Source organism: Pelecanus crispus, chromosome 3 (genome assembly GCF_030463565.1).
Source record: "Pelecanus crispus isolate bPelCri1 chromosome 3, bPelCri1.pri, whole genome shotgun sequence".
NCBI classification, from domain to species: Eukaryota; Metazoa; Chordata; class Aves; order Pelecaniformes; family Pelecanidae; genus Pelecanus; species Pelecanus crispus.
In genome coordinates, this window is record NC_134645.1 from 33490121 (window position 1) to 33517760 (window position 27640).

A 27640-nucleotide genomic window follows, 5' to 3' on the forward strand; every position below is an offset into this window, starting at 1 on the left:
TAGAGAATCCAGCATTCATTGGAGTGCTTATCACAACAAGTAGCAGTTGCAATATCTTGCATCATTTAGCCCACTTTCAGGAAAATGGAATGTCCCCCCCTTTCTAACCTGATCTAGCACTAATCCTATTGATTCTCCTATACCAATACTTACTTGCCTTACTTAGTAGTATGGGGAAAGATAACAATATTTGCTGTAAAATCTGATATGAAAACTGCATTTCATTTTTCTGCTTTCAAGCTGCGAGCTATCTGTAAGAAGGTATTACTTAATGCTTTTTACCTTAGCATATAGCTTACAGTGCTGTAAGCACACATAGCATAAGCTATCATTTTGCAGCTTCATAGCACAGTCACATTTGCTTATATAACAGGAGCTCTACAAACCCACTGAAAATGCATTATTCCTAGTTTTAAAAGGCTGCCCATTTTTGGTTTGGCTTATTTGTTAACATAAACACAAATCTTATTCAATTTGTTTCACGTTGGCCCCTTTTCCCTTCTGTGGCAAAAGGACTAACAAGCTGGGTATACTGCCTATGTAGATAAAGCCAGCACTGCTGATGTTTCTGACTGAATGTCAAATAAGGAATATTGCATCTTGACATGGTTAGTCGCTTTCTGGCAGCGGATGCTTGGACACTATAATAAGGCGAATTGTTATAATGCTGATTGCATATTTTGTGTGATTGTGGAAACACCTGTTATTTTGCATTGGGATTCCTGCTTGGTTTTGCTTAGATAGTACCCAGATCTGTTCATTTACGTAGTTTTTGCTTGTCTGGCATGTGTCTTGTATTTCTTCATGTATTTTACATTTAGTCTGCTACATACACAAAGGTTTATGAATTGGTTCTTTCTGTTGCTGCATAAATATATTTATGAGTAACAATTGGATTTTGGGCAAAAATCCACAATAGACTGTCAGGGCTCATTTTTTGAATTGGCTTTTAAACTGAGTTTCTTAGACCTCTGACTCAACTCCTTGGACAGCACCATATTTATTAGCCAATTTTATTTACATGTATCTGTGCAGATAGTTTGCAATCTGCAATATGAGCAAAACCAATTGGTTGCATGCAGGTAGTTCTGAGCTCAAAGACTTGATCAGTGTGAGCGCTCTTATTTTATATCTTAACCTGTAATTATGCTACTGACTTTTTAACACCTGTCGTCTGAGGAAAGATTGGAGTTTTAATGAGTAAAATAAAGAGCCTGGTAATAATATTGTAGAATTCAGTCATTTAGTTATTACAATTATGATACTAAATCTCACACCTATATTTTTAGATAAATACACAAGTCCTTTTTTAAAGTATGTGACTAACATTCAGGATTCTGACTTCAGTGATTATGAACTTAACAAATGTGTGACTTCTTAAAAGTATATCATGATATCGCCTTACTTGCTAATGTCAAGTAATTAGACGCTAAATATTTTTTTCTAAAATTGCTGTGTAGTTTTTCAATTGAGCAGGAATAAACTAAGGAGAAGAAAAGTCATATTAATAAAAGCAGGTGTTTTCCTTTGTGTTAGTTTCCAGTTAAACTGGTAGATTTCTGATATTCCTTTTCGACCTAGACAACTGTTTTACTTGAATTAATTTTTAAGTGCCTCTGAACAGCTTGTCAAAGCAGTATTTCAGGTGTGAAAAATGCTGTGAAAAACTGTATCAGCTGAGTTTGAAAATGGACAATAAAAATATAGGAAGACATTTTAGTGGTATCTTTTTCTTGCCAAACTCATGTTGTAGAAATCCTGATGAAGTCAATGTTATGGTGTTGCCTTATTATAGTATCTAATGCGTCTGTATTAAAATTGCAGACTCAATTGGTGCTTCCTCTATGGCCAGGTCCATCCCTGATTCTGCTGGAGTACTGACCTGGAAAATGAATATGGGATCAGGTCTTGCACTGCTGGAAAAAGAATGAACTGCACTGATAAATTACTGCTTTAAATTCAGCTACCTAGAGAGAAAGTGGTCCAGATGTATTAGTCTATGTGCATAGTAAAACTGTATCAAAGTATGTTTTGCTGTCTTCCCTCTGAGGTACTAGCTCTTAATTTTGGTTACTTCTTGTGTCAGTAGTACCCAATCCGTAGTGTTTACTCAAAATATTTCAGTAAAGATGGGAAACTCTGAAGTATTACCACTGTTCTCTCACTTTTCTATAGCTTTGGATTAAAATAACATTAAAGCAAACATTAAAAAATGCAGTAACATAAAGAATACCGGTTAATATTCCTTTTTGGTGGTGCTTGTTTTAAACAGCATCTTATTTCTCTGTCAATGTCATACATTTATGATCCCCCTCATTTATTGTCTATAGGTTATAGATCCAGTAGCGCCTCGGTACACTGCTTTACTGAAAGATGCAGTGGTCCCAGTAAATATTCCTGAAGCTGAAGAGGAGATGAAAGAAGTGGCTAAACATCCAAAGGTTCTCACTTTACTCTCTTAATATTCTTGTATTGCAGATCAGTAAGGTTGGAAGTACCTTGGCTTGGAGCAGTCAGCAAGGAGAGTCCTGGTTTTAACTTGCTCAGACAGCATGAGATAAAACCAAGGTGTACTTTTTTCACAGAATTGTCAGAAAGTGGGCAACTACTGAACATGTTCTGTTAAGAGGATGTGGGAAACTGCTTTTGTAAATATATAGAGAGCAGATAGACAGTGCATTGAAAGGCCTTTCTGGGAGTTTTCAGATGAGGCGAGATGTTACAAGTATTATTGTTTGATACTAATTTTGACAGAGAAATTTAAATATAAAATTTTAGTCAAGCTTTGAGTATAATACAATAGATACTGCTTATCCATAAGAGTGTGGAATGCAGGAGATGTTTTTAAAATAGTTTATAAAATTAGACTTGCGTAGAGAAGTGATATATTAACCTGTTAATTCTACCAGTCTCTGGATTTTTTAATATGACTTTTAAATTCAGATAGCAAGTAGTTATTATCAAAAGTTAAGAACTTGCTAATTTGATACTCTTAGTATCCAGTAAACAGAATAATATCCCTTAAGAAGGGGGATGTCTTACCGATACAATTCTTTTTTGGCACTACAATTGGAAAGATGCTTTCCTTTGAGTGTGGCATCTCAAATTGTACTTAAGCTTTACTGAAAGCATCCCTTAGATATCACACTTATACTGAGAAACAAGTGAATATTGTTGAGGTTTTGCTTCATTTATTTGTTTTTATTTTGTTGCTCTGAGTGGTGCTATAGCCATTTCTTGTAACTGAGAGGTGGACATCTAGTTTGCCCTTTTCCCTGTGGCAGATAAACAAGGAAACAGGTTTTGAGCAGGTGCAAGTGAGAATTGTGACTCTTAAAGAGTCAAAAAGTCTGAAGTTTGGTCAGATGCAACCCAGCATATTGAAACATTATCATAGAATCATAGAATTGTTTAGGTTGGAAAAAACCTTTAAGATCATCCAGTTCAACCATTAACCTAACACTACCAAGTCCACCACTAAACCAATTCAGGGTACAGTAATAATTTCACGTTTCCTGGCTTGGTGGCTGCATAATTTTTTAATGAAAGTAAAACCTAGGAATCATTAAGATTGGAAAGGATCTCTAAGATCATCAGTCCAACCATCAACCCAACACCACCATGCCCACTAAACCATGTCCCAGAGTGCCACATCTACCCATTCTTTGAACACTTCCAGGGATGGCGACTCCACCACCTCTCTGGGCAGCCTGTTCCAATGCTTGACTACCCTTTCCGTGAAGAAATTTTTCCTAATATCCAATCTAAACCTCCCCTAGCGCAGCTTGAGCCCATTTCCTCTCATCCTATCACTAGAGCCCAACACCCACCTCACTACAACCTCCTTTCAGGTAGTTGTAGAGAGCCATAAGGTCTCCCCTCAGCCTCCTCTTCTCCAGACTAAGCAATCCCAGTTCCCTCAGCTGCTCCTCGTAAGACTTGCTCTCCAGACCCTTCACCAGCTTTGTTTCCCTTCTCTGAACATGCTCCAGCACCTCAATGTCTTTCTTGTATTGAGGGGCCCAAAACTGGACACAGTATTCCAGGTGTGGCCTCACCAGCGCCGAGCACAGGGGAACAATCACCTCCCTGCTCCTGCTGGCCACACTATTCCTGATACAGGCCAGGATACTGTTGGCCTTCTTGGCCACCTGGGCACACTGCTGGCTCATGTTCAGCCGGCTGTCAACCAGCACCCCCAGGGGCCTTTTCGGCCAGGCAGCTTTCCAGCCACTCTTCCCCAAGGCTGTAGCGTTGCATAGGGCTGTTGTGACTGAAGTGCAGGACCCGGCATTTGGCCTTGTTTAAACCTCATACAGTTGGCCTTGGCCCATCGATCCAGCCTGTCCAGGTCCCTCTGCAGGGCCATCCTACCCTCCAGCAGATCGACACTCCCACCCAGCTTGGTGTCATCTGCAAATGTACTGAGGGTGCACTCAGTCCCCTCATCCAGATCGTTGATAAAGATATTAAACAAGGCTGGCCCCAAAACAGAGCCCTGGGGAACACTGCTTGTGACCGGGCACCAACTGGATTTAACTCCACTCACCACAACTCTCTGGCCTCGGCTACCCAGCCAGTTTTTTATCCAGCGAAGGGTACGCCTGTCCAAGCCATGAGCCGCCAGCTTCCTTAGGAGAATGCTATGGGAGACAGTGTCAGAGGCTTTACTGAAGTCCAGGTAGATGGCATCCACAGCCTTTCCTTCATCCACTAGGCGGGTCACCAGGTCATAAAAGGAAATCAGGTTGGTCAAGCAGGACCTGCCTTTCATGAACCCATGCTGGCTGGGCCCGATCCCCTGGTTGACCTGCACATGGCTGTTGAGCATACTCAAGATGAACTGCTCTATAATCTTCCCAGGCACTGAGGTCAGGCTGACAGGCCTGTAGTTCCCTGGATCCTCCTTCTGGCCCTTCTTGTAGACGGGCGTCACATTAGCAAGCCTCCAGTCATCAGGGATCTCTCCTGTTAACCAGGACTGCTGATAGATGATGGAGAGTGCCTTGGCAAGCTCCTCTGCCAGCTCCCTCAGTATATTGATATTAAAAATGCTGCCTCCAGTATATAATGAAGTAAGCACTGACCAGAAGAAACAAATTTCAAATCCCTGATCAGTTGAAAAAGTCTGAACTCCTAGCGGTCTGCTTCTTTTTGTTTGATTTTTGTTTAAAAAAAGTTTATCTCCATTGTTGAGATGCTTTAGAGCTGAGTATTTTTAGTCTTATAAGCAATGTATTTCCAATTTCTATCTCTAAAAATCTATGTAGCTGAGAGAAGCTTCATATTTGTTTCCATATTAACTATATAAAAGAGCAAAAATTAGAATTATGAAATTATTTTTGAAGGGAATTTGTATAGCAAAATGGAAACTTGAGGAAAACTTAAGTTTTTACCTCTAACGTCTTAAAGATCTATAGACCTTAAGGAAATGGCATATGGTATCGGTTGTGTTGGAGCTAGTATTTGATAGGAGATAGGATTTTTTGAGTGTGCTGTCAGAGGAATGCATGCAACACTTGTGAACCAGAAGCCTGAGAGAGTTGTGGAAGAATACTATAGCTTTGTGTTACTCTTCATTTGTCTTCTGTCATAAATAAGGCAGTGTTTTGGCACTGCATTACATTTACTCAGCTTATGTAAATAACAGTCTCTCCTTTAAAATAAAAATCATTATTCACAGAATGCCGATGTTGGGTTGAAACCTGTGTGGTATGGCTCCAGAGTCCTGATCGAGGGTGCAGATGCAGAGACCCTGACAGAGGGAGAGGTGGTTACATTCATAAATTGGGGCAATATTATCATCACTAAATTAAACAGGTAATAAATACTGGGAGATGAAATGATTATTTGCTTTTCAGCTTTTTGTAGCTTTTTATAATAGGTAGCTTGAAACAGTAAAACATTAATGGTTGTCCATGTATGTCCATTCTGTGATTATGCATATAAATACCCACTTTGAAATATGTCAGAAAGCAGCATTTTAGCATAGAGCATATTTTACTGTAGATTCAGGTCAGAAATCACCAGTCAGTCCTGATACTGTGTGTCCCTCTCATCCAGTATTCTCCAGTATCTGTGGTAGTATTTCTACTGTGAAACAGCTTTTTCAGACAAAAAAAAAAAAAAAAACCCAAAAACAAAACAAACACTTGGTATTTTAACAACTTTCACCCTGTAACAAATACCTGCTTTTGTATACTAAAAACCTACACCTATCACAATTTCAGTTGCCAAACTGTTAAGGTGGGGGAAAGAGACCATTAATGTCATCATAGTATCTTTGAAATGGTTGTATTGAGACAGTGGCAGAATGGGGTGAGCTGGGATAGAGAATATAAAACAAATAGGTAGAGATTTTTTTTCCCATGTTCTTTACTGTCTCTCTATATTTAAGAAATCAAAATTAAAGGAGAACTTCAACAGGAGTGAATATACACTTTCATTTCCTGCATGACTCCCACACTTCAAAAATGAACTCTGAACACTTGTTTTTTCAGTTAATCTATTTATGGGCTGTAGTATTATATGAGAACAAATCACTTAAGCTTTACTCTTATAATTTCTGTTTTCCTGTAGAAATTCAAGTGGAAAAATTGTGTCCATTGATGCCAAGTTGAACTTAGAGAATAAAGACTTCAAAAAAACGACTAAGATCACTTGGTTAGCAGAAACTCCACGTGCACCACTCATCCCAACTGTCTGTGTTAATTACGAGCATCTGATCACTAAGCCAGTTCTAGGTAAAGATGAAGACTTCAAGCAATATATCAACCGAAATAGCAAGGTAAGTTATCTTTTTGTCCCCTTTATTTCACAAAGCTTAATGTTTGGGGTGGGGTTTTTTTTTGCCACCACTATTTCTAGTTACTTTTTTTTAATGTTAAGATTTCATTTGTCGAACAAGTAAATCATGTGCTGGTGTATCTAGTTTCCATGTTTTCCATTTAACATGTCATAATTACAAAATTAAAATTTGACTCATGTTTTTTCTCAGGCATTACCTGGCTTTTACACATCTGTGACCAATAGTTTGAGTTTTTGTCTCGATACATTGTTATGACATGGCATCTTCTTGCCAGTGCTTGTTCTGCTGCCCCTGGAATTAACTAACATTTCAACACTTCCAAAATCAGAAAATCACCACTATCCTTCAACAGCTCTACTGTATTTCTTACTATTTCTTGTGCTCTGTTAGATTTGGACTGATTTCTTTTAACACTTACAGCAAGAAGAACTGATGTTAGGTGATCCTTGCCTTAGGGACTTAAAAAAGGGGGACATCATACAACTTCAGAGGAGAGGATTCTTTATTTGTGATCAACCCTATGAGCCAGTGAGGTAAGCTATCTGAGAATGGCCTAAGCAGACTTCACGGAATTTGCTTTAGCTTGCTGTGTTTTAATGTTTTTACACATGCTGTGGAATATTTCTGTGGACTGGCATGGCTTTTAGCTTGTACGTTCCTACGTCTTCAAACTGTCTAAGCCAAGCACATGGTACTTTTAGTGCACCCCAGCTAACTTGGACTTTGTAAAGAGATCATGGTTTCCTTGTGATTCTAAGTATATAAATTAAGGAACAATGTTACGGAATAGAACAGATATTTGCCCAATTAGAGTGTGCACATACTAGCAAGCTACCAAATTAGTAAATTACACTGTATTTCAGCATAATATTATAACATAAAGAAAGCTTGTACATAACAGGAATCAATGCAGACCCCCAATTACGCAAATTCAGGTAACTACAGTTGTGTACAAAGATAAACTTGCAGTTGTGCCAGAGCATCTTGTAGAAAGAGTAGAATATTTCTTTCAATAGATGTTTCATATGTATCCTGTATTTCCTTTATTGTTGTGTTTTCTATAAATCCTTTTATAGTCCTTACAGCTGCAAAGATGCCCCATGCATTTTGATTTACATCCCTGATGGACACACTAAGGAAATGCCAACATCTGGATCAAAAGAGAAGACCAAAGCTGAAACTGCAAAGAAAGAGGTAAACTTGTGTTTTAGAAAAGTGCCATAAAATGCATTACTGTACATCTGTCAGTGTACAAGATTTATCATGCTGAATACTTGGTGGTTTTTTGTTTGTTTGTTTGTTTGTTTTTTAGGCTAGTTCAGCTGAAAAAGGAAAATCTGCTCCACTTGTTGATAACTCTACTCCAACCTGTACTGTATCTGAAGGTCATCTGGTCATTTACAATAGGGTGTCTGCACAGGGTGATATAGTTCGTGACTTGAAAGCTAAGAAGGCAGCAAAGGAAGATATTGATAAAGCTGTGAAACAGTTGCTGGCCTTGAAAGCAGAATACAAAGAGAAGACGGGCCAGGAGTATAAGCCTGGAAATCCTCCAGTATCTGTAACTGAACAGTCTTCAAAGCCTGAGACCTCTGGTACCTTGGACAGTAAAGCGCTGTATGATAAAGTAGCAGAGCAAGGAGAAGTGGTCCGAAAACTGAAAGCTGAGAAAGCAGCTAAGGTGGCTGATTAAACTAGTATTTTTTTGTTTGGGTTTGCATAGCCCGTTGTCCTCTGTGGAAGTGAATGGGTGCTTACGGTGCCATGTTTTCATAGTGATCATCATTTGGACTGGGCTCTGGTCTGTCAAGACTTGTGTTTTCCCATACTTGTCTTTTAGCTAGACGTGTATGACAAAGTTTGTGTTAACATGCATACTGATGCAAGTAAATTCCTATATTTCTTAAACTGCTGTTCTGAAATGTGGACAAGATTCACCCCACAGCATGAGTTGATTAAGTATACAACTCTGGTCCTTGGGGTTGAAATGTCCTGCAGTATTTATTTATTTATTTAAGAAAATATGGTCAAATTATGTGACTTCATAGGATTGACTTGTTGCTATTTAGGCCTTAAAAACAAAAAGAAAACAGAAAGGAAAAAAGAAAGTAAAGGTCCAAATACTACAGATATTTTTGAAACCTCTTCCTGTCTGGAGCTGAGCATAGAAAACATAGCTACTAGTAGCTGTTTTCTTTCTAATGCAGAGCAAGAAAAGATGGGAAATAACATGCTTTGCCTGGTGGTTAAATACTGTTCATAAGTGTCTTGGTGGCACCATAAAATCTAAATAAATGGGAAGACCTAAACTAATTTATTGTTATAATTTTATTTAGGACTATTAGGGTTGTATATCCCTTAATAGGAGTTACTTTAACAAAGTAGAAAAATAGAGAAAACTTATCTGAACAACTCTACTAAGTAGTTAAGAAAATGCATAAACTGCAGGTCTTTTCATAAAAGTATTTAAGATGCACTTCAGAGTCTTATGTCTTTATGTCTTTGTTCCTCCCTCTTTCTGCCCCTTCCTTTCTCTTTCAGGATGAGATAGGTGCTGCTGTGGAGGTCCTTTTATCCCTAAAGGCAGAATATAAACAACAGACAGGCCAGGAGTACAAACCCGGATGCCCACCTGTGGTCTTTGTCCCTCCTCAGTCTTCTCCTGTTTCTACTCTTCCATCCCCATGTCCAGTAGACAGCAAATCTCTATACAGCAAAGTAGCTGAACAAGGCGAAGTGGTCCGCAAACTTAAATCGGAGAAAGCTTCAAAGGTGTAATAGCAGTGAATACTTCTGAGTGGAACAATATTTTCAGTTTAGACTAAAACCTAGTTACAGGTTTTGTGAAACTTGAGGAACAAAATATAAGCAAGTACTTTCAAGGTCCATGACATGCTTTCCCAAATTCTCTTAAGCTGTATGGCTGACTTAATGAGTTCTGTGATAGTGCATGGAGAACCTGGAAAATAAACAGCAAATTCTTTTTTTAGTGATACAAGATAAGTGAAACAGAATATAGGCAGTAACTTGAAAAAAGGGCTGTAACTTGAGAGCTAGAATAGCAATAATAAATTTGGTGGTAATTTGATAGTGGCGAGGGAACCATTCTTTATTCAGAATCTGAGTATTTGCTGCCAGTCTCCAGTGTACAAAGTCACGGACCGCTGTACTACAGGGAGCTAAGTCGCGTAAATGGGAAGTTTTCATGGCACAGAAATCAGCCCTTACGTATACTGCCGGATTAGGTCCTTTGATGTGCAGCTTGAGTATTCTGGCTAAAAAGTTTTACCACAAAACTCAATAATGACAACTTACACTAACAAGTTAGCTCTAGAAGTTTTGCTACGTTAGTGCCATTGTGGTAAAGGTTATGCTATCTTAGCTATTGTGTTGCATCTCTTGTTTCTATCTTTATCTGCAACTGCTGTTTTTCCTTTCTTGCTTCAGGAACAAATAGATGAGGCTGTGAAAATTCTTTTAAGTCTAAAAGCAGAATATAAACAAAAGACAGGTCAAGAGTACAAGCCTGGAAATCCACCTTCAGTTCCTCCTTGTATACCTTCTACACTTCCATCTTCTGTATGCTGCAGTAACTTGGCACCCTGTAGCTTAGTGGATGGCAAAGCACTTTATGATAATGTAGCTGAACAAGGGGAAGTGGTACGCAGACTCAAAGCAGAGAAAGCTTCCAAGGTATAATAGTAAATAGAGAGTAAGCAATTGTAATTCTTACGACATTTTTGCCACTGGGGGGGAAATCTTTCACCAAGTAATGATTGAACAGTGTACTAAACTCCTTCATGTCCGGGTCATAGCTTAGCCATCAAACTTGCATGGTCTGATAATGCCATACAAGACTACTCTGATGCTGGATACTTGACTCTGAGATACAAATTCTAAATTTGACTGGTGTGGAAAGTCAAACTTAACCTCTCACATCTAGATGAATAGGCACAAGCATGGTAGATGTAAACCCTGCAGAAATTTTTAATGTATTTTGCTTTTTCTTGCTGTATTTGGGACAAGTGAAGAAAAAAAGTATCTAGTGTGCTGCAAGAATAGCAAGACTTTTCAAAACTTAACAAATTCAGTGACAGTTGTAGAAAAGAACATGAGACAAACCTGTATGTTTTTGGGAGCTGCTGGTTTTTTCTACCTATATTTCTACTTTGCAGAATTTGTTTTGGCATTGGGTTTGTGGTTGGTTTGGTTGGGTGGGGTTTGTTTTTTTTTTTTTCTTTTTTTGAAAAAGCCCTTTTCTAAAACAGTTTATTGTATTTTTCAGTGTAGATTCTCCTATTAACAGGTTCTGGGTGGCCAGGTGGGCTAGGGGAACATTCTGGTACAATGTGACAGCTCTCAAACATACTCGTGTTGCTTGGGGGAGAGCTATTACTTGAGTCCTCCCTAATTATGAACCACTCTTTATTGCTCAATGGAAATTTTATTTTCTTAGCCTGAAAATCAATGCTTCTTGTCAATTCGCTCTTTAATTCTCACCAGTACATCTTGCTATTTGTCCTCCACATAGGATGAAATAGATGAAGCAGTAAAACTCCTTCTTTCTCTAAAAGCTGACTACAAGGAAAAGACTGGGCAGGACTACAAGCCAGGACATCCACCAGTAGCTCAAGGTGCTTTGCCCCAAGCATCAGACACAGTACCCAGTGGTCCAGACACACCTGAAGCTAAAGCGCTCTTTAGCAAAGTAGCTCTTCAAGGAGATGAAGTTAGGAAATTGAAATCAGAAAAAGCAGAAAAGGTAAAAACATACTGTAATATATGTATATATATCTAAAAATCTATTTTAAATTCATTGTGATTATGGGAATTAGAAATGTACATGTAGAATAGGCAGCATTTGAATTCTGAGACCTGAAATGTGCTTTAAAAATTATTTGTGTCAGATATGGTCCTTAAAATGTTAATGCATTTAAGTATTGGCTTTTGCAGATTTTTCCCCCAACGCTGTGTGGATGTCCACAATACCATACATAGATCCATTTTATTTTTTTGCTAGAGCCGTTTTATTGCTGTGATTTCTATATGAATTTATCTTTATTTTTTTGTTCTTCAAGGAAAAGATAGATGCAGCTGTTAAGGAACTTCTTCAGTTGAAGGCCCAGTATAAGTCTGTTGCAGGAGTTGACTATAAACCAGTTTCTGCTAGTTGCGCTGATGACAAAGACAAGAAGAAGAAAGAGAAAGAGAACAAGTCTGAAAAGCAGAGTAAGCAACAGAAGCAAAATGATGGCCCAAAAAAAGAACCTTTGCAAGGACAGAGTGGTAATGAACTTTCCTCAAACGGACCAGGAGAGGGTCAAGGCCCTAAAAAGCAAACCAGGTAAAGATGTGATCTTTACTCTCTCTATTTGCTAGAAACCTCAACTTTTTACCTCTATTCAGAGTTTTACAGGTTTCTCATTTCACTCAAAAGCGTGGACATTTGCAAAATAACTGTGTTAATTTTCATATTTAGGATCAATCCAAAAGCAAGTTACCAAAGTTTATTTAGTGTCAGTTGTACCTCAGCATTCTAGTGAGGAAAATTCTACCTAGCCTGTTGAAAGCATAAAGCAGTGTGCACACTCTGTTACTGTGGGTTCTATTACTGTCATTGAGAACTTGCTGTACTACTTTATTTGCTTCTGCAAATGTGCTGCTGTATCTTGTTCAGTATAAACCCTGGAGAAAAAAAACCCTTATGCTTATTTCATTGTACCAGGGTTTCCAAAATATTTACTGCGATGTCCTGGTTTAACTCCAGCCAGTGACTGAGCACCATGCACTCGCTTGCTTGCTCACTCCCTGACCCCAGTGGGATTGGGGGAGAGAATTGGAAGAGTAGAAGTGAGAAAACTCATGGGTTGAGATAAGAACAGTTTAATAAATGAAATAAAATAAAATAGTAATAACAATAATAATAAGAGTACACAAAGCAAGTGATGCACAATGCAGTTGCTCACCACCTGCTGACTGATGCCCAGCCGGTCCCTGAGCAGTGGCCCCCCAGCCAGCTTTCCCCTAGTTTATATACTGAGTATGATGTCGTATGGTATGGAATATCCCTTTGCCCAGTTGGGGTCAGCTGTCCTGGCTGTGCCCCCTCCCAGCTTCCTGTGCATCTCCAGCCTTCTCAGTCAGTAGAGTATGAGAAGCTGAAAAGTCCTTGACTAGTGTAAGCAGTACTTAGCAACAACTAAAACATCGGTGTGTTATCAACATTATTCTCATACTAAATCCAAAACGCAGCACCATACCAGCTACTAGGAAGAAAATTAACTCTTACCCCAGCCAAAACCAGGAGATGTGAGTACCATGAGCAGTATGTAGCCCAACCCAGAGCAAGGCACTGCTGTTCTGGACAGTGGAACTCTCCAGCGATGATTGCTGTGCATCCCCTCTCCTGCTCCCACCCTGAAAGTTTAGAAGTCTTTCCACAGCATGTATTATGCGGCACTATTTATTTCCTTTTTCAGATACATAAATAACATGTTAGAGACAGGGATGTGGTTATTTTGTATAGAAGTTATGCCAGAAAAATGCATTTTTCACCCTTAAAACTTCTCAGTTTGTAGAGATATAAAAACTTTACTTCTGTCTACTGTCACTTAGCTCTGGTGAATTTAGCCTTCTTTAGTATCTCGTAGTTTTACTAGTTATCTTTATTTTGGTGGTAGGGTCAGTTTTCTGTCTTGAACAGTGTGACTGACATTCACAGGAATGGTGAATTCAAGTTGCATATGTTTCCTGAAATTGTAGCAACCGGCTAGGTAAGGAATATTTAAGATGAGGAGTAAGACAGCTTATGTACAGGTCTGGTTAGTTTTAGGTTCTTATTGGAGGTGCTTGAGCTTTTTTAGTGCATCATCATGAGGTTCCTTGATGCAACCATGGTGAGAATTAGAAGGATTCAAACAGTAGAAAAGAAACAGAGCTGTTTTTATGAAATGCTGTTGTTAGCCAAGGTAAGGAAATGCTAGCAATTCGTACTAGCCAATGCATACTGAAGTCTAAGAAAAAAATTTGGGAAAGGTTAGCTTCATGAAGTAAAATTAAAATATTCTGTTCCATGCCCCCCTTTTTCTGCCGACACCCACCCCCCTCACGCCCCCCAAAAAAAGAAAAAAGGTTAGGATAAATTTCACTGGTAAATGCTGTACAGCACAAATCTGGTTCTTTTCTAATACCGTAGGCTGGGTCTAGAAGCTAAAAAAGAAGAAAATCTTGCAGACTGGTTCTCTCAGGTAAGTGCACATCAGTTTGAATTAAAGAATCAATTCATTCTCATATAAATAAAAAATCTATTTTGGATTCATATCTTATCTTGTATTTCTGGGTTTTTTTGTGGGTGGTTTGTTTTGGGTTTTTTTATATACAAAACAAAGTACTTGCTCTTTCTATTTCTTACATTGCTATCATGGTCTTAAATAGAAATGCCTGGACTGAAGAGCTGAATAAATTTAGGAAGCTGTAAAAAGGATGAGCATCAACCATTTCACCCTCTCCTCCCCTTATATATTTATATATAGGATTTTCTTAAATCATGTATGAATTCCTCTTTCATTAAGAGTGCAAAACCTCAGGGAAGTGATAGGAATTTCATAGACTTGGGAGTTTTATTTCACCTCAAGATGATGTATAACGTAAGTTAGTACCTGTTATGGAATGAATTTGCTGTCTCATGAGGTTCAAAACAACCAGAGTAGAGATGATTAGTTTAGATTAGCCTATTTATGAAAGACTGCAAATAGATACCAGGGGTGTACATTGCTTCTCTTTACTATAATTTTTGCATATACCCTAAGGAATAAAAATCTTTTCTGACGTGAGCTAGAGACAGTTCTTACAAAAGTGCAGTTTGTTGGTACCTGGAAATTAGCTACTGTCTCTTACTTGGATTCATGAAATTCAGTTTTAGTTAAGTGTTTATTATTCAGATTTATTATTAAACTTAATGTTCCTGCTTAATGTTCTCTAATTATAGGTAACTAAAGCAATCTCAGAGCGTATCCTTGTTAACTTCTTGAGCACAAAGACTTTTAAATAGGAGACTTTTCTTGAATTGCATGCCACACACTTGAATTACTGAATGTTCTTTGTGTATGGAATTGAAACTTCAGTATCTAAATCATCTTTTGAAAGGTGATCACAAAATCAGAGATGATTGAATACTATGATGTGAGTGGCTGTTATGTTCTTCGTCCTTGGGCTTATGCTATTTGGGAAGCTATCAAGAACTTCTTCGATGCAGAGATCAAGAAACTTGGAGTGGAAAACTGTTACTTCCCCATGTTTGTGTCCCAGGCTGCCCTAGAGAAAGAGAAGACTCATATTGCTGACTTTGCTCCTGAGGTACACTTCAAAACATTATTTCAATCTGAATACAAGAAAATCCAACCACTTAGTCTGCAGATGAGTATGAAAGTAAATTTTTTTTCAAACTTGTTTTGTTTGATTTTTTTTTTTAAATACACTGCCCCCCCCCCCCCCTTTTTTTTTTCCCCATCCTTTAGGTTGCTTGGGTCACAAGATCCGGGAAAACAGATCTGGCTGAACCAATTGCTGTACGTCCCACAAGTGAAACAGGTAGACCTCTTTTCATGCAGTTTGGCTGTAGAGAAAACAGTTACAGCTATAGTGTAGCTGACAGACAAGCATCCCGTTTGAAAAGTGGAAACCCATTTTTTAGAATGTTTTCTGTAACTCTGTATCAAAATTTCCTAAATTTGCTGCTGCTTATAGCAAATGTCACAACACTATGTTCCCTTAAGTGGACTTTTCTAGGAAATGTACACTCTAGGAACTTTTCCATTAATATCCTGAAGACTGACTTGCTTTGACTGAAAAACACATTTGGTTGGTTTATATTGTTTATAAGAAAATTTCTTCATCTCATAATTCACTTCAGTTTTGCATGTTCTTTGACTATAGCTGTGAAACTAGCTTTTACTAAAATTTCCTGTGAGTAATTTAAACAAACATTTTAAGGCCTAAGGCTGGATGAGTTTTAAATTGAATCAGGTATGGTATAGCATCGTGAAATCTTGAGGTCCATGAATTTTTATTTGTGAACCTAGATGTATTTATATACTCTAACCAGTGACTCAAACATAGTGTGATTAGATATTAAGCTTTGCATTGCACTTGACCAGCAGCAAGCAAGCGATTTTGCAGAGACACAGGTCGAAGTGAAAGTACTCCTTTCATTGAAAATATTATGTGTTAAGATAGAAAATGTGTTTCAAAGAGAATTAAACATAAAAGCATAGTTCTCACAGCAGAGAATGTTAAGCTTATATGTAGCAAAAAGAAAGGTTTGGCATAAACTGGCTGTGTTGTGCAAACACCCAAAGCTGCTTTCTTTTTACAGTCATGTATCCTGCCTATGCAAAGTGGGTGCAGTCACACAGGGATCTCCCTATCAAGCTTAATCAGTGGTGCAATGTTGTGGTATGTCTGTACACGATTTCTGAGTAACTATTGTATCGTAAGTGCAGTGTAGGGCAATTATTCTATGTGGACACGGCATGATGATACTGATCACAGCACCTATTTCATGGCAAAAGTATGAATGTGGTTTATGTGATTTGTTTTTCTCACTGTTTTTAATAAAACATACTTTATCAACGTGTGTTGATTATATTGTTTAAGTAGAAATATGTGAATAGTTGACTTTTTATCTTTTATGCAGAATTTTCTAATACTTATTTATAAACATTATTTTTAACAATAATTTGACACTTGAGTGTTAATCATGGTGTTCAATTTCTTTTATTTCCCCCCCTCCAGCGTTGGGAGTTCAAACATCCCCAACCTTTCCTCCGCACTCGTGAGTTCCTTTGGCAAGAGGGTCACACAGCATTTGCAACGTATGAAGAAGCAGCAGAGGAGGTAAAAAGCAGATGCGCTGGTGCTTTTGCTTTCAGAAAGTTACCTTACTCCACAGCAACACAAATCTTTTTACTAGGACCTGGTAGAAATATGTCTCCTTTTCTTTGGGAGGCCTCATGAAAATGCCAAGTGTACTAGAACCTGGTTTTTTCTCAGATGTAATCCATGTCTGAGGCTTTAGCCTCTTCAAACAATATGGGTTAGGGAGTTTGAAGAGTGTGATATATAAAGAATGCTTTCCTTAAAAACCATTTTCCTTAAAAAACCTTACAAAACTGTTTTCCTTAAAAATGTAAATAATGCGTTCATATGTTAACTGCTACAAATTTTAACACTTCCTTTGCCCAAAAGATGGATGTTTCATTGAGTATCATGGTGTATCTTTATTTACTTAGCAGATGTTCAAACTTTCAGGTGGAAACTAGAAGTCGGTATAGGTATTGGACTGGCATTTCTGCAGTGACTCTTCTTGTTTTCTGTCATGGTTTATAGCTATTGCTATTTGATTCATAGAAAATAGCAGTCAAAGTTTAAAGCAGTTGAAGAAATTTTGTTTTTTAATCACAATCTTGAGAAAGTGTTAAATTTTTAAGATTTTTAGACTCTGTCATATAAAAATATTTCATGATTTAGCAAATGCAAAATACTGAGTGATACTTAAGACAGTATGTTCACCACAGGTGATGCAGATACTTGATCTGTATGCTCAAGTGTACGAAGATCTCCTAGCAATACCTGTTGTGAAAGGAAGGAAGACAGAGAAGGAGAAATTTGCTGGGGGTGATTATACAACCACTGTAGAGGCATTTATATCTGCCAGTGGAAGAGCTATCCAGGTATTTATCTATTAGAAGAGAATATTTTTTTCAGTAAATACAGTAAGATGAAAACCTTAAACTGATGTTAGATAGATTTAACTTTCCATTGAGTAGAATTTTCTGTGTGCAACTATTTCAGGGAGCAACATCACATCATCTAGGGCAGAATTTCTCAAAGATGTTTGAAATTGTATTTGAAGATCCCAAGAAACCAGGAGAAAAACAGTTTGCTTATCAGAATTCCTGGGGCATTACAACTCGAACTATTGGTGTAATGACAATGATTCATGGAGATAACATGGGATTGGTGCTCCCACCTCGAGTAGCCTGTGTTCAGGTGTGTAAAACTGCCTTAAACTACCATTTTGTTTCCTTTCCTATCTTGGAATTCATGAGCATTTCATATCGGGCACCTGGAATACTTAACATAGGATAGGAGGTGTCTGATTACAGAGCGTGCTGTATAAAGTTAATACAAACCATTAGGGTGCTTGTGGTGGACAAGCTCCCTTTAATAGTCCATCTATTTAAAATATTTTTATCTGTATCATTTGGATGAAAAGGAAAATGTATCCTTTACTTCTGAAAACTTGAAAGAAATTGCTTGGATAAAGGGCCACAATATTGTTTTTAAGTTTTTATAATAACTAGGAGCTAATTTTCTTATAACATAAAGTACATGTCATGTTATATTGCAGGTTGTAATTATACCCTGTGGTATTACAAATTCCCTTTCTGAAGAGGACAAAGAGGCTTTATTGAACAAATGTAACGAATATCGCAATAGGCTGCTTAGTGTTAATATCCGTGTACGGGCTGATTTAAGAGACAACTATTCACCTGGTTGGAAGTTCAACCACTGGGAACTTAAGGTACATTTCTTTCCAGGAGGTGTTTTGAAGCTTTTACGTGGGGTATGTATGAAGCATGTTACGTGTGCCTGGTATTCTGAAGGCAAATATTTTCTCTAAATGAAGAATTGCTGCCTGATAAACAGTGATCACTTTCATTAATAAATGAAGAAAAGATGTTTTCTGAGACTTGCTCTGTTTGCTAGGATTTGCATGTCACTAGCGATTTTTGAACTTCCAAGTCTCCATGTACCTGGAAAATTAAATTAATAGTACAAATTACGTGCATGTTTAAAAATTTGTACTAGTACTTAAGTGTCTTCAAGGTCACAACAGTGGATCAGAAGATAAACCTGTACCATGTACCTGGAAAATTAAATTAATAGTACAAATTACGTGCATGTTTAAAAATTTGTACTAGTACTTAAGTGTCTTCAAGGTCACAACAGTGGATCAGAAGATAAACCTGTACAGCATCTACAAAGAAAGGAGCAATTTTTGTTTGTTTCAAAATTACCATGTTCCCCTCATACAGTAGTTGAGAGGAATAGTTCTGCTTCATCAAATAAGAGGCTTTTGTAAAACAAAAATAGCAAACAGAATGAAACAATAGTAATTAGAAATTGAATAATGTCTTGATTGATGTTATGGGATCATATTTTTGTTCTAAATTTGAAATTAGTTTCAATATGTTAGTCTTCAATGTAAGACTGAAAAGGTTGTCAAGCATTGGAACAGGCTGCCCAGGGAAATGGTGGAGTCACCATCACGGGAAGTATTTAGAAGACATGTAAATGTGGTGCTCAGGGACATGGCTTAGTGGTGGACTTGGCAGTGTTAGGTTAATGGTTGGACTCAATGATCTTAAAGGTCCTTTCCAACCTAAACGATTCTATGATTGTATGATAGAAGCTCCCTGAGTTGTTGAGAGTTCCCATTGTGTCCAAGTTCTCTTCCCTTTGTATAACCTTATATTTTTTTTTTAAATGGAGCTCCAATACCATGAATCCATGTTGGGAGACTTTTTAAATATATTAGGTTTATCAGGGAGGCACAGTGTGGGGCAAACTTGATATTTTTTTTTTATAAAATCTACTAATGTGTCCAGCATAATACATAAATTGCATCTTCAGGCTAATTGCAGGCAAAGTGCACTCATTTTACTGAGTACTGATAAGGACTTTCACAGAGTAAAAAATACAAGGGTACCAGAGTAAGAAGTACAAGAAAGAACTGCAAAGTATTTTGCCTTACGTACTTTTCAGCTTAGAAGATTCCTGATGTTACCACCAAAAAGAGCCACGTTGTTGGTACTTTTTTTATAATGTCTGGTATTATTAGTTCCATTGCTGTTTCTTAGGAAGGCTTTCTACATGACCATTAGGCATTTACTGGAAAGTAGTATTACAACTAGAAATATTAGATATTTTCCATTGAGTTTTAATTATGGAGACAGCTTTTTTTGTATGTCATAAACTAGAATGTTCAGTTTAAATTGTTTGTTAATAACAGTTTGGAATAGCTTTTTATGTAGCTTTGCAGTAGGAATAGATATTTCATCCTTCAGATGGATTTTACTGTTACTTATCTTTTTAGCATGAAAAGGGTGGGAGAGGTATAGGGAATCATTTGGAAGCTGTGAACTTGAAGAGATTCAAGCGTACAAAATGCGTAGAAAGCTTGAGTAAATGTCTTCAATTCTCCTGTTCACCTGTTGAGCACTGTAGAATGTTTTTAGCTGTTTTAGCTTACCAATTAGATTTCCCTTGGGGGCGAGGGAGGACCCCACACCAAAATGCATTCACACTTACTCTCCTCATTTCCTGTGAAGGAATGTGTACAGCTTGGGACATGTGTTAGCAGGACATAGAGAAAATAAGCTAGACTCAGTAGACTCTTAACTGACTAGTGAAATGGAAACTCTTTTTGTCTGATGGGATATGGAAGATGAGAAATGACATGGTTCTTACCACCAAAGTTTATGAAGCATAAAAGCTTTACATAAATAAAGCAACTGTTTGTAGTCAAATATTCTGTGCAGTTAATGTCAATATTAGGGCTGCATTTAACAGAACTTTCGCTATTTGCTGTTCATACAGTTGAAAGTGTTCTGTGAAAACAGACTTAAAAGGTATTGGATGAACTAGAACATTAAAATGACTATAGAAGTCTTAATCATTCAGACTTTAAAAATCTGATTTGCACTATCTGGGATAACTGCCTTAGTGTATTTTCAGCTGTGCTTTAACTGTCTTAGTATTACTTGCACGTTGGCACAGATGCAGTCTCCAAGCTAGTGAAGCAAGGCTGGAGCAAGGTATAATGCACAAATGAAGACAGTGTGGATGGGAAAGACAGAAGTTCATAACAGCAGTGGAATATATGCTGATTTTTTTGAAATAAACTTAAATGTGTAAAGTGATTCCATATTAAGACTGGGCTTTAGAACAACAACCCAAAAAAAAAGAGAGAGAGAGAGAGAGAAAATGAACTCTTCTGGGAATGACTTATTCATTATAACTCCTAACTCCTTTTAATGAAGGGTGTTCCAGTCAGGGTTGAAGTGGGACCACGAGACATGAAGAGCCAGCAGTTTGTAGCTGTTAGAAGAGACACAGGACAGAAGCTGACCTTTTCTGAACATGAAGCAGAAGACAGACTGAGGCAGATTTTGGAGGAGATTCATGCTAACCTTTACAACAGGTAAACTGTGAGGTACAGTAAATGTCTGTGCTAATCACAGACATACTTTACCTGTCAGAAGAATTTCTCACATTATTGGTTCATCTGTGCAGAAAGACAGGTTAGGCCCATCTTTCTGTTTGTGATATTTGTTTTTTCTGCCTCTGAAACTTGTTCACATACAGTGATAGAAGTTTCTTATTGTGCTTATGAAATGGAATGTTAAAGGTTATGGACTTATTTCAAAAAAATGCTTCTGTGAATTTATGTAAAGTATTAATAAATAAATGCACAGTAAATAGTTCATGGGATAATAATGCACAGGATTCATTCCTGAAAGATACTTTTGGTAAGGAATTTTGAAAGATACAGAGTTGTCCAAGAAACTTCAGTAGTTGAAGTTCCATGTTCAGAAGTGTATTTTAAGACCCTATGTCCTATTGACTTTCATCGTATTGTTTTCTTATAAGCAATCAAATACTTTTGGAACTGTTATTTGCACTTACTGCATATGCCAAATCCCTTGCATGTCTGTCATTGCAAATTGTTTGTAAGGACACTGAAAAAGAACATGGTGCTGATCCAGCACCATGGCAGATGAGTTTTCCTACTTTCTTCTGTGGTGATCAAAGTTGCTTACAAGCAGAATATTTTTACGTAGTTAAAAAAACATTTTGCTATTTAGATTTAGAACATAATTAAAAAAGAAAAATCTACATCTGTAGTACTTACCTGTTTCTATCTACGGCTGGTCAGTGTTGAACTAACATGCACAACGGTGTGAATTAACATGGTAAAATGTGCAACAACCTGGAGAACAGCCCACTGGCAATTAATCAAAATTTTATCTCTTTGAGGGCAGAAGTGGTAGAAGGACATAACCTGATTAGGAAGATTCAAATTAATATATAGCTTCTCTTCATGTAACCTTCTGTTTTGACTGACTCTGAAAACTTAGTTCATTTGGCCAGTGAGGTTATGTGCATAAATCTTCCCTGACTGAATTCTTTTTTCCTTTTCTTAGAGCTTCTGAGGACCTAAAAAGTCATATGGTGGTGGCCAATACTATGGAGGACTTTCAAAAAGAGCTTGATTCAGGAAAGGTAATGAAATCTACTGCATTCTATCCCACACGCTTTCTGTCCCTTACAAATAATCAGGGGCTAGAAATTTCAAAGCTACGTTTACTTACATATAAATACTGTTGTGGTTTTTATGGAACTCTCCCCTCACAAGCAGATGAAGCCTCTCCTGTAGAGCTGCACAAAAATGAATTAACTTTCTCAAAATTTGTGATATACGTTGCTTTCTTCTTTTGCTAAAATACCATATTTACTAAATATGGTGTTTCAGGCTACCACCATTGAAAATTTAGTCCTGTGCTAGGGGTGACAGGGTATCTTGAAGTGACTTACAATGCTGCAGTTTGGTAATTTGCACTTAAAGTGTTACATTTTTATCAGAAAGTGCTTTTCAGAGAGACTAATGTAAACATTTTATTCATTTTAAGATAAACTCACTGTCACTATTCTAATGCAAACAGTGAAAAACAGTGGTCAAATCTCATAATAAGGTCCAAGTAAGAGTTTAAAGTACATGCTGTTTACGTCAAAGAAGTTTTGCCTTTGTGACCTGAGTAGAAGCCATTGGGTTCATTGAGAATTACTGCAAGTCGGAAACCTCTGTGGGCTGATAGTAAGAATAACCCATAATGTGGATGATTGAGCTCTACTGATCTAGAGATCTGTGAAAAATGTAAAGTTCTGGCAAAGCATTTGAAGTTTACATGAGAGATTAAGTCTTCAGTAGAGAATTGAGCTGCTGCTTCTTTTTCAGAGATCCACTGACAGAAGTTCTTAACCCTGAAATTCTGTCACGAACCTCAGCTTGTGAAATTGTTCATATATTTCGATTAATGTGTAGTAGGATCCCAAGGATCAATCATTAGGGCTGTGTATTTTATAAAAAGAGATCAGGGGTTTTTGTGTACCAGTTAGACCTAATCTGAAAATTTCAAAATTTCTGATGGAAAATGCACAAGTGCCAAGAATTCATAGTACTTTTGTTAACTTCAAAAATAGTTTTAAGTTATTCTTGGTTAGGCTTGACCTTCCATCACACTCATTTGTTGCATTTCTATTGCACTTAAATTCAATTTATAACAAGACTTAAAGGAATAGTTATGAACTTCAGAGGAGGGACTGGTTTAGCATGCTTATGAAGTTGAGGATACAGAGTTGTTAGACATTCTGTGCATAGGTACTAGAATAGTAGTACTGCCTTATTTTCCTCTACAAAACTAAATACAAGTGTGAAATACTCTGTTTCCAAACAGCTTTGAGCTCTTCCTACTGACTGCAAAATATCATTTCCTTGGTGCAAGTGTCTCTAAAGCATCTGATGATTCTGGTGATAGATTGAAAAAACAAAAATTGTTAGTCTTTGCTTAATAAATAATTGTGCCTCTGCATAGATGTTCAACTAGTACTGCTGCTCTCGTGTACTGTGATTTCAAGATGTGCCATCATGTATCTTCCACTTCTGAATGAAACAAGCACTCTGAAACTATGCTTGACTGTCTTTAAGACAAAGTAACAGTCGAGGAAGACATAAGCTTTCAAAAAAATCTTGAGACGCAGTAAACTTGTTTGTAAAAATAAACTAAAATGGGGAGTCAAGCTCATTCCAGGAGCAGGAATGGAATGTGAAGGTAATTCTGTGTTTGTACATGCACATAAATTATTATCCTTTAATTTTGATGAAATATTATAGAACCCCCTTTCTTCTCCTCCTACCGCAGAGGTTCCATATGATGCCCTCTGCTTATGGAGAGGGTAAAATGCCTGGTTTTCATTGTCCAACACTCACTGTTGTATACAGCTAGATTCTAGAGAGGGCCAAGAGAATTTAACTATTTGTATTATTTTTAGAACTCTAGTATATAATCTAGTTTATAATGTAGTGAAACTTGGAAATGTGAATAAATATTTTTACATTCCAAGTTGGATACTTGCACCATTTTGATACTTAGGTTATATGAGTTTATTACAATTGACATACCTGAATTGAAAAAAAATTATGTATGACACTTTATGACTGTTTCACTCTCTACCTATATATGTTGTATGGACAAAATTTTATAGCATATGTATTCTGTAATTTCTTGAAATTACACTGTGTTAGCACTGACTACTGTGTAAGAAGAAAATCTGTAAGCTGAAGTACTCCTGCTTAGGTCCTGTTGCTGTTTTCCCCTTAGTATAATTGCAGTGTAGACTATTAGCTCTTTAAAAATGCAGACTGCTTCTGTGTTCTTTTAAGTTGCATGCAAAGTTTACTTGAAACTCCAAGAATAATTGCATAGGTATTTAAACAAAGTTTCATTTAACTAACAAAAGATTAATGCAGGGAACAGGAGAGTAGTAATAGTTCCTTTTTTCAGTTGCAAGAAAGTGAAGCTATAAAGTGAAGTCTAATAAAGATGTGTTCCAGTTCAAGGCAAACTGAGAATTTTGCACTAAGAATGTAAATTTGGTGAAAGCAAGCCACAGATCAGCAAACCTTATTCATGTTTTGGATAGAATTAAAATGTGTGTGAAGGCTGAATTTAGTAGCTGTTGTTGCCCTCAGATATAAGGATCACATGAGTGTTCAAATATGTGTAGGGGGTGTCTTTTTAACAGTAATCCTACTTTTTAGTAGTAAACAGAATTTTCACTGTGAAAGTCCATTAAACGTGAAAAAAACCAATAAAATGGAATATAAAGAATATTGGGAATAGAGATTTGCTACAATAGCTAAGAGTAGTACTGAGAAGAGTGTATGTGAGTATCATTTCAACTACTTTCTCAGTTTTCTTCAGCTAACTGAAGAAAACAGCAGGAACATACACACCACTTCCCCCTGCCCCCAAGAAAAATGTGCTCTTGGCGATTCTGTTTTCTTAAAATGTGTATGTCCTTGTCTTATTGAGAAAATACGAAAATTCATAGTAACAGAATTAAGATGAAACTTCATTAGGAAAGCACTATCTTGCAGTATGTAAGCAAGCATTTGTTCTGCAGTTTGAAAGATTTAAACTTTTCCTGAAAAACAGAGTATTTCAGGAGAAAACAGTATTTATACTTACCACAGAAGGAAGATATATTGGGTTTTTAAAAAAATAAATAAAATCAACACCCTGACTTGATTTAAATGCTGCTTTGGGTTTGTGTAGGTTTTTCCATGCTGCACTATGGAGAGATGACTCCGCTTATCTATTTCTCTGATGAGAAAGAGCTATTAAAATTTAATTGTAGCAATCAGAACTTTCTTGGCTTTGAGTGTATATGAGATCTTAAGGTTTAGGAATCCAGAGACAAGGATGATTTTTCTAGATGTATAACTGTGGGGTTTTTTTCTCTCCCCTCCCCCTCCTCCCTCCCTTCAGATTGTACAGATCCCTTTTTGTGGGGAAATTGAGTGTGAGGATTGGATCAAGAAGACCACTGCCAGGTAAAATATAACTGAACTGGAGAGTATCTACCAAGATCAAAATCAAAGTGTTTTGAGTATAAAACAGGAATATAAGATGTCTCCAGGTATAACACTGATGTATAATCCTCCCCCTTGACTCTTGCTGTCCTGCATAATTCAATATATTTACTCCCTTAGTTCTGAAACTTTCAGACTCATTTGTGTAGTTTTGAGATTTTATGTATAATACACTTTATTGCACCTTTATTTTTAAATAAAAGTATTTATTTATTAATATGTTTTTATTTCAGGGATCAAGATCTTGAGCCTGGCGCCCCTTCCATGGGAGCAAAAAGCCTCTGCATACCTTTTCAGCCTCTCTGTGAACTACAGTGTGGGGCAAGATGTGTGTGCGGCAAAAACCCTGCAAAGTTTTACACCCTATTTGGTCGTAGCTACTAAATTACTAGTGAAAGCACCTTCTCCTTTATCTGTGAATTGAACTTTTTTTAATAAGACTGAAAAAGCCCCCAAACTTAATTAGTTTCGCGACTTTTTAAATGATTCAAAAAAACAAAGCCATAAACCATACCCCCCCCAATTGTCAGTCTTAGGCTAGCAGTAATTCACAGACTTTTCTGTAAACATCTCTAATAATAAACATGTATTGTGAGCTGTAATATGCTTTTGTTGTTTTTTCTGTGTTGCTCAGTGGGGAGGATAGGTATTCTTTGCTCATGTCTCTCTTCCATTTTGATGCATATATTTTCTTGTACACTGAGAGAATGTCATAAATGCTCTACAGTACAGTTTAGTGTGCCGACATAAACTTTATAGATAAAACATCTGCTTTTAATTTTGCCTTCAAATTTTTCAATTTTCAGTACAGACTTGCTGCTAACTTGTAGGTGTGGTAAATTCTACCCTCTTTGAAAACTTCTGGAGCCAGGTGTTTCAAGGAGTATTTTCACCCCATCGTAAAACAAGTTTGAAAGGCTATCTTGGATTAAATGCCACATTGTTAGCAAGATGCAGGTGAATGCCATTTCTTGCAGATATTTTGCAAATCCCTGCTTCTCTTATAAACTAGCATTTTGTAGCTGTCTCACAGTGATACTGCAATGAGTAATGCAAAGGCAATCTGAAGAGAGGTATTTTCAGTGCTAAAGATCTTAGGCTGTGGTTATACCTGTAACATATTCCATAAACCCCTTTTGCTTTTCCTCCACTTACTATGTGTTGCTTTAGCAGAGAAGGCTGGATGTTGCAGGCTATGAATTTTTTTTTTTTTAAATATTACTTCCACTCTGAACATAGGGTTGACTTAAAAAATATGAGATAGTCCTGGCACAAAATAACTTTTGGATGGCACATGCTTAATTTGTTCCTTGTTTCTCCTGTATGTTTGAAGGCCATCTACATAAACCCTTTTCCCTGAAAAGAATTGAATGAAAACTTGGCAATTAAAAATTTGGACCAGTAAGCTCCTCCCCAAACTCTTCCTCTGACAATACTACATGGCTGCCTGTTTCCAAAACCCTATTTTTATGTGACATCAATAGTCTAAAAGTCTTAAGCATACAGGAGACTTGCAGTGCTATTCCCAATCTTCACATTTCTCTGCTTTTCAAAAAGCATGCAAAATGTTTGCTTTTGCCCAGATTCCTGTGGTCAGTCTTCCTAGTCAAAATTTTGAATATTAAATTGAACCAGTAGTCTGTCCAGTTTAGGATCATGCACCTTGTCATAGTACACCAGCTTTTCAGAGAAAAGTGCAAAAATTATTAAATATTTCAGATCAGCTTGCCCAGAATGCTTGAGCACTTGGAAATTCTCTGTAATATTTCTTGGATGATGATTAGTCCTGAAGGGTTTGCTTCAGTTGCATCTTGAAATCCTCTGTCTCACATTCATCTGTCTAGGTATTTTCTCACCATATAGGCAAAGTCTCAGGGGTAGTAATGAGCAAAGGATTTGGGGAATGATACATCAGTACATGCATTCATCTTTTGTTTTCAGTTGACATACCAGAAGAGTGGCCTTCAGGTCTTTCTATCCTGGTATGCTGTCTCTAACACTGACTGGAATTACACTTTGAGAAAGAGTGTAAGTAGTAATACCAGGGTGATGTT

At 37.2% G+C, this 27640-nt stretch overlaps 1 protein-coding gene across 1 annotated transcript in view; it reads left to right on the forward strand.

Annotated features, from left to right (window-relative positions):
- EPRS1 (glutamyl-prolyl-tRNA synthetase 1) overlaps positions 1–26174 on the forward strand; it is a 43627-nt gene extending 17453 nt beyond the window's left edge. The window contains exons 13-32 of the mRNA XM_075707349.1: positions 2331–2441; positions 5684–5820; positions 6580–6787; positions 7229–7341; positions 7885–8002; positions 8121–8489; positions 11340–11570; positions 11887–12152; positions 14004–14055; positions 14954–15163; positions 15325–15397; positions 16182–16261; positions 16601–16702; positions 17383–17538; positions 17660–17857; positions 18219–18392; positions 20914–21074; positions 22078–22156; positions 25483–25547; positions 25820–26174. Of these exons, the coding sequence (XP_075563464.1) occupies positions 2331–2441; positions 5684–5820; positions 6580–6787; positions 7229–7341; positions 7885–8002; positions 8121–8489; positions 11340–11570; positions 11887–12152; positions 14004–14055; positions 14954–15163; positions 15325–15397; positions 16182–16261; positions 16601–16702; positions 17383–17538; positions 17660–17857; positions 18219–18392; positions 20914–21074; positions 22078–22156; positions 25483–25547; positions 25820–25970 (3054 nt within the window). The 3' untranslated portion in view covers positions 25971–26174. The remainder of the gene's footprint in view (positions 1–2330; positions 2442–5683; positions 5821–6579; positions 6788–7228; positions 7342–7884; positions 8003–8120; positions 8490–11339; positions 11571–11886; positions 12153–14003; positions 14056–14953; positions 15164–15324; positions 15398–16181; positions 16262–16600; positions 16703–17382; positions 17539–17659; positions 17858–18218; positions 18393–20913; positions 21075–22077; positions 22157–25482; positions 25548–25819) is intronic.
- The last annotated feature ends 1466 nt before the right edge of the window (positions 26175–27640 follow it).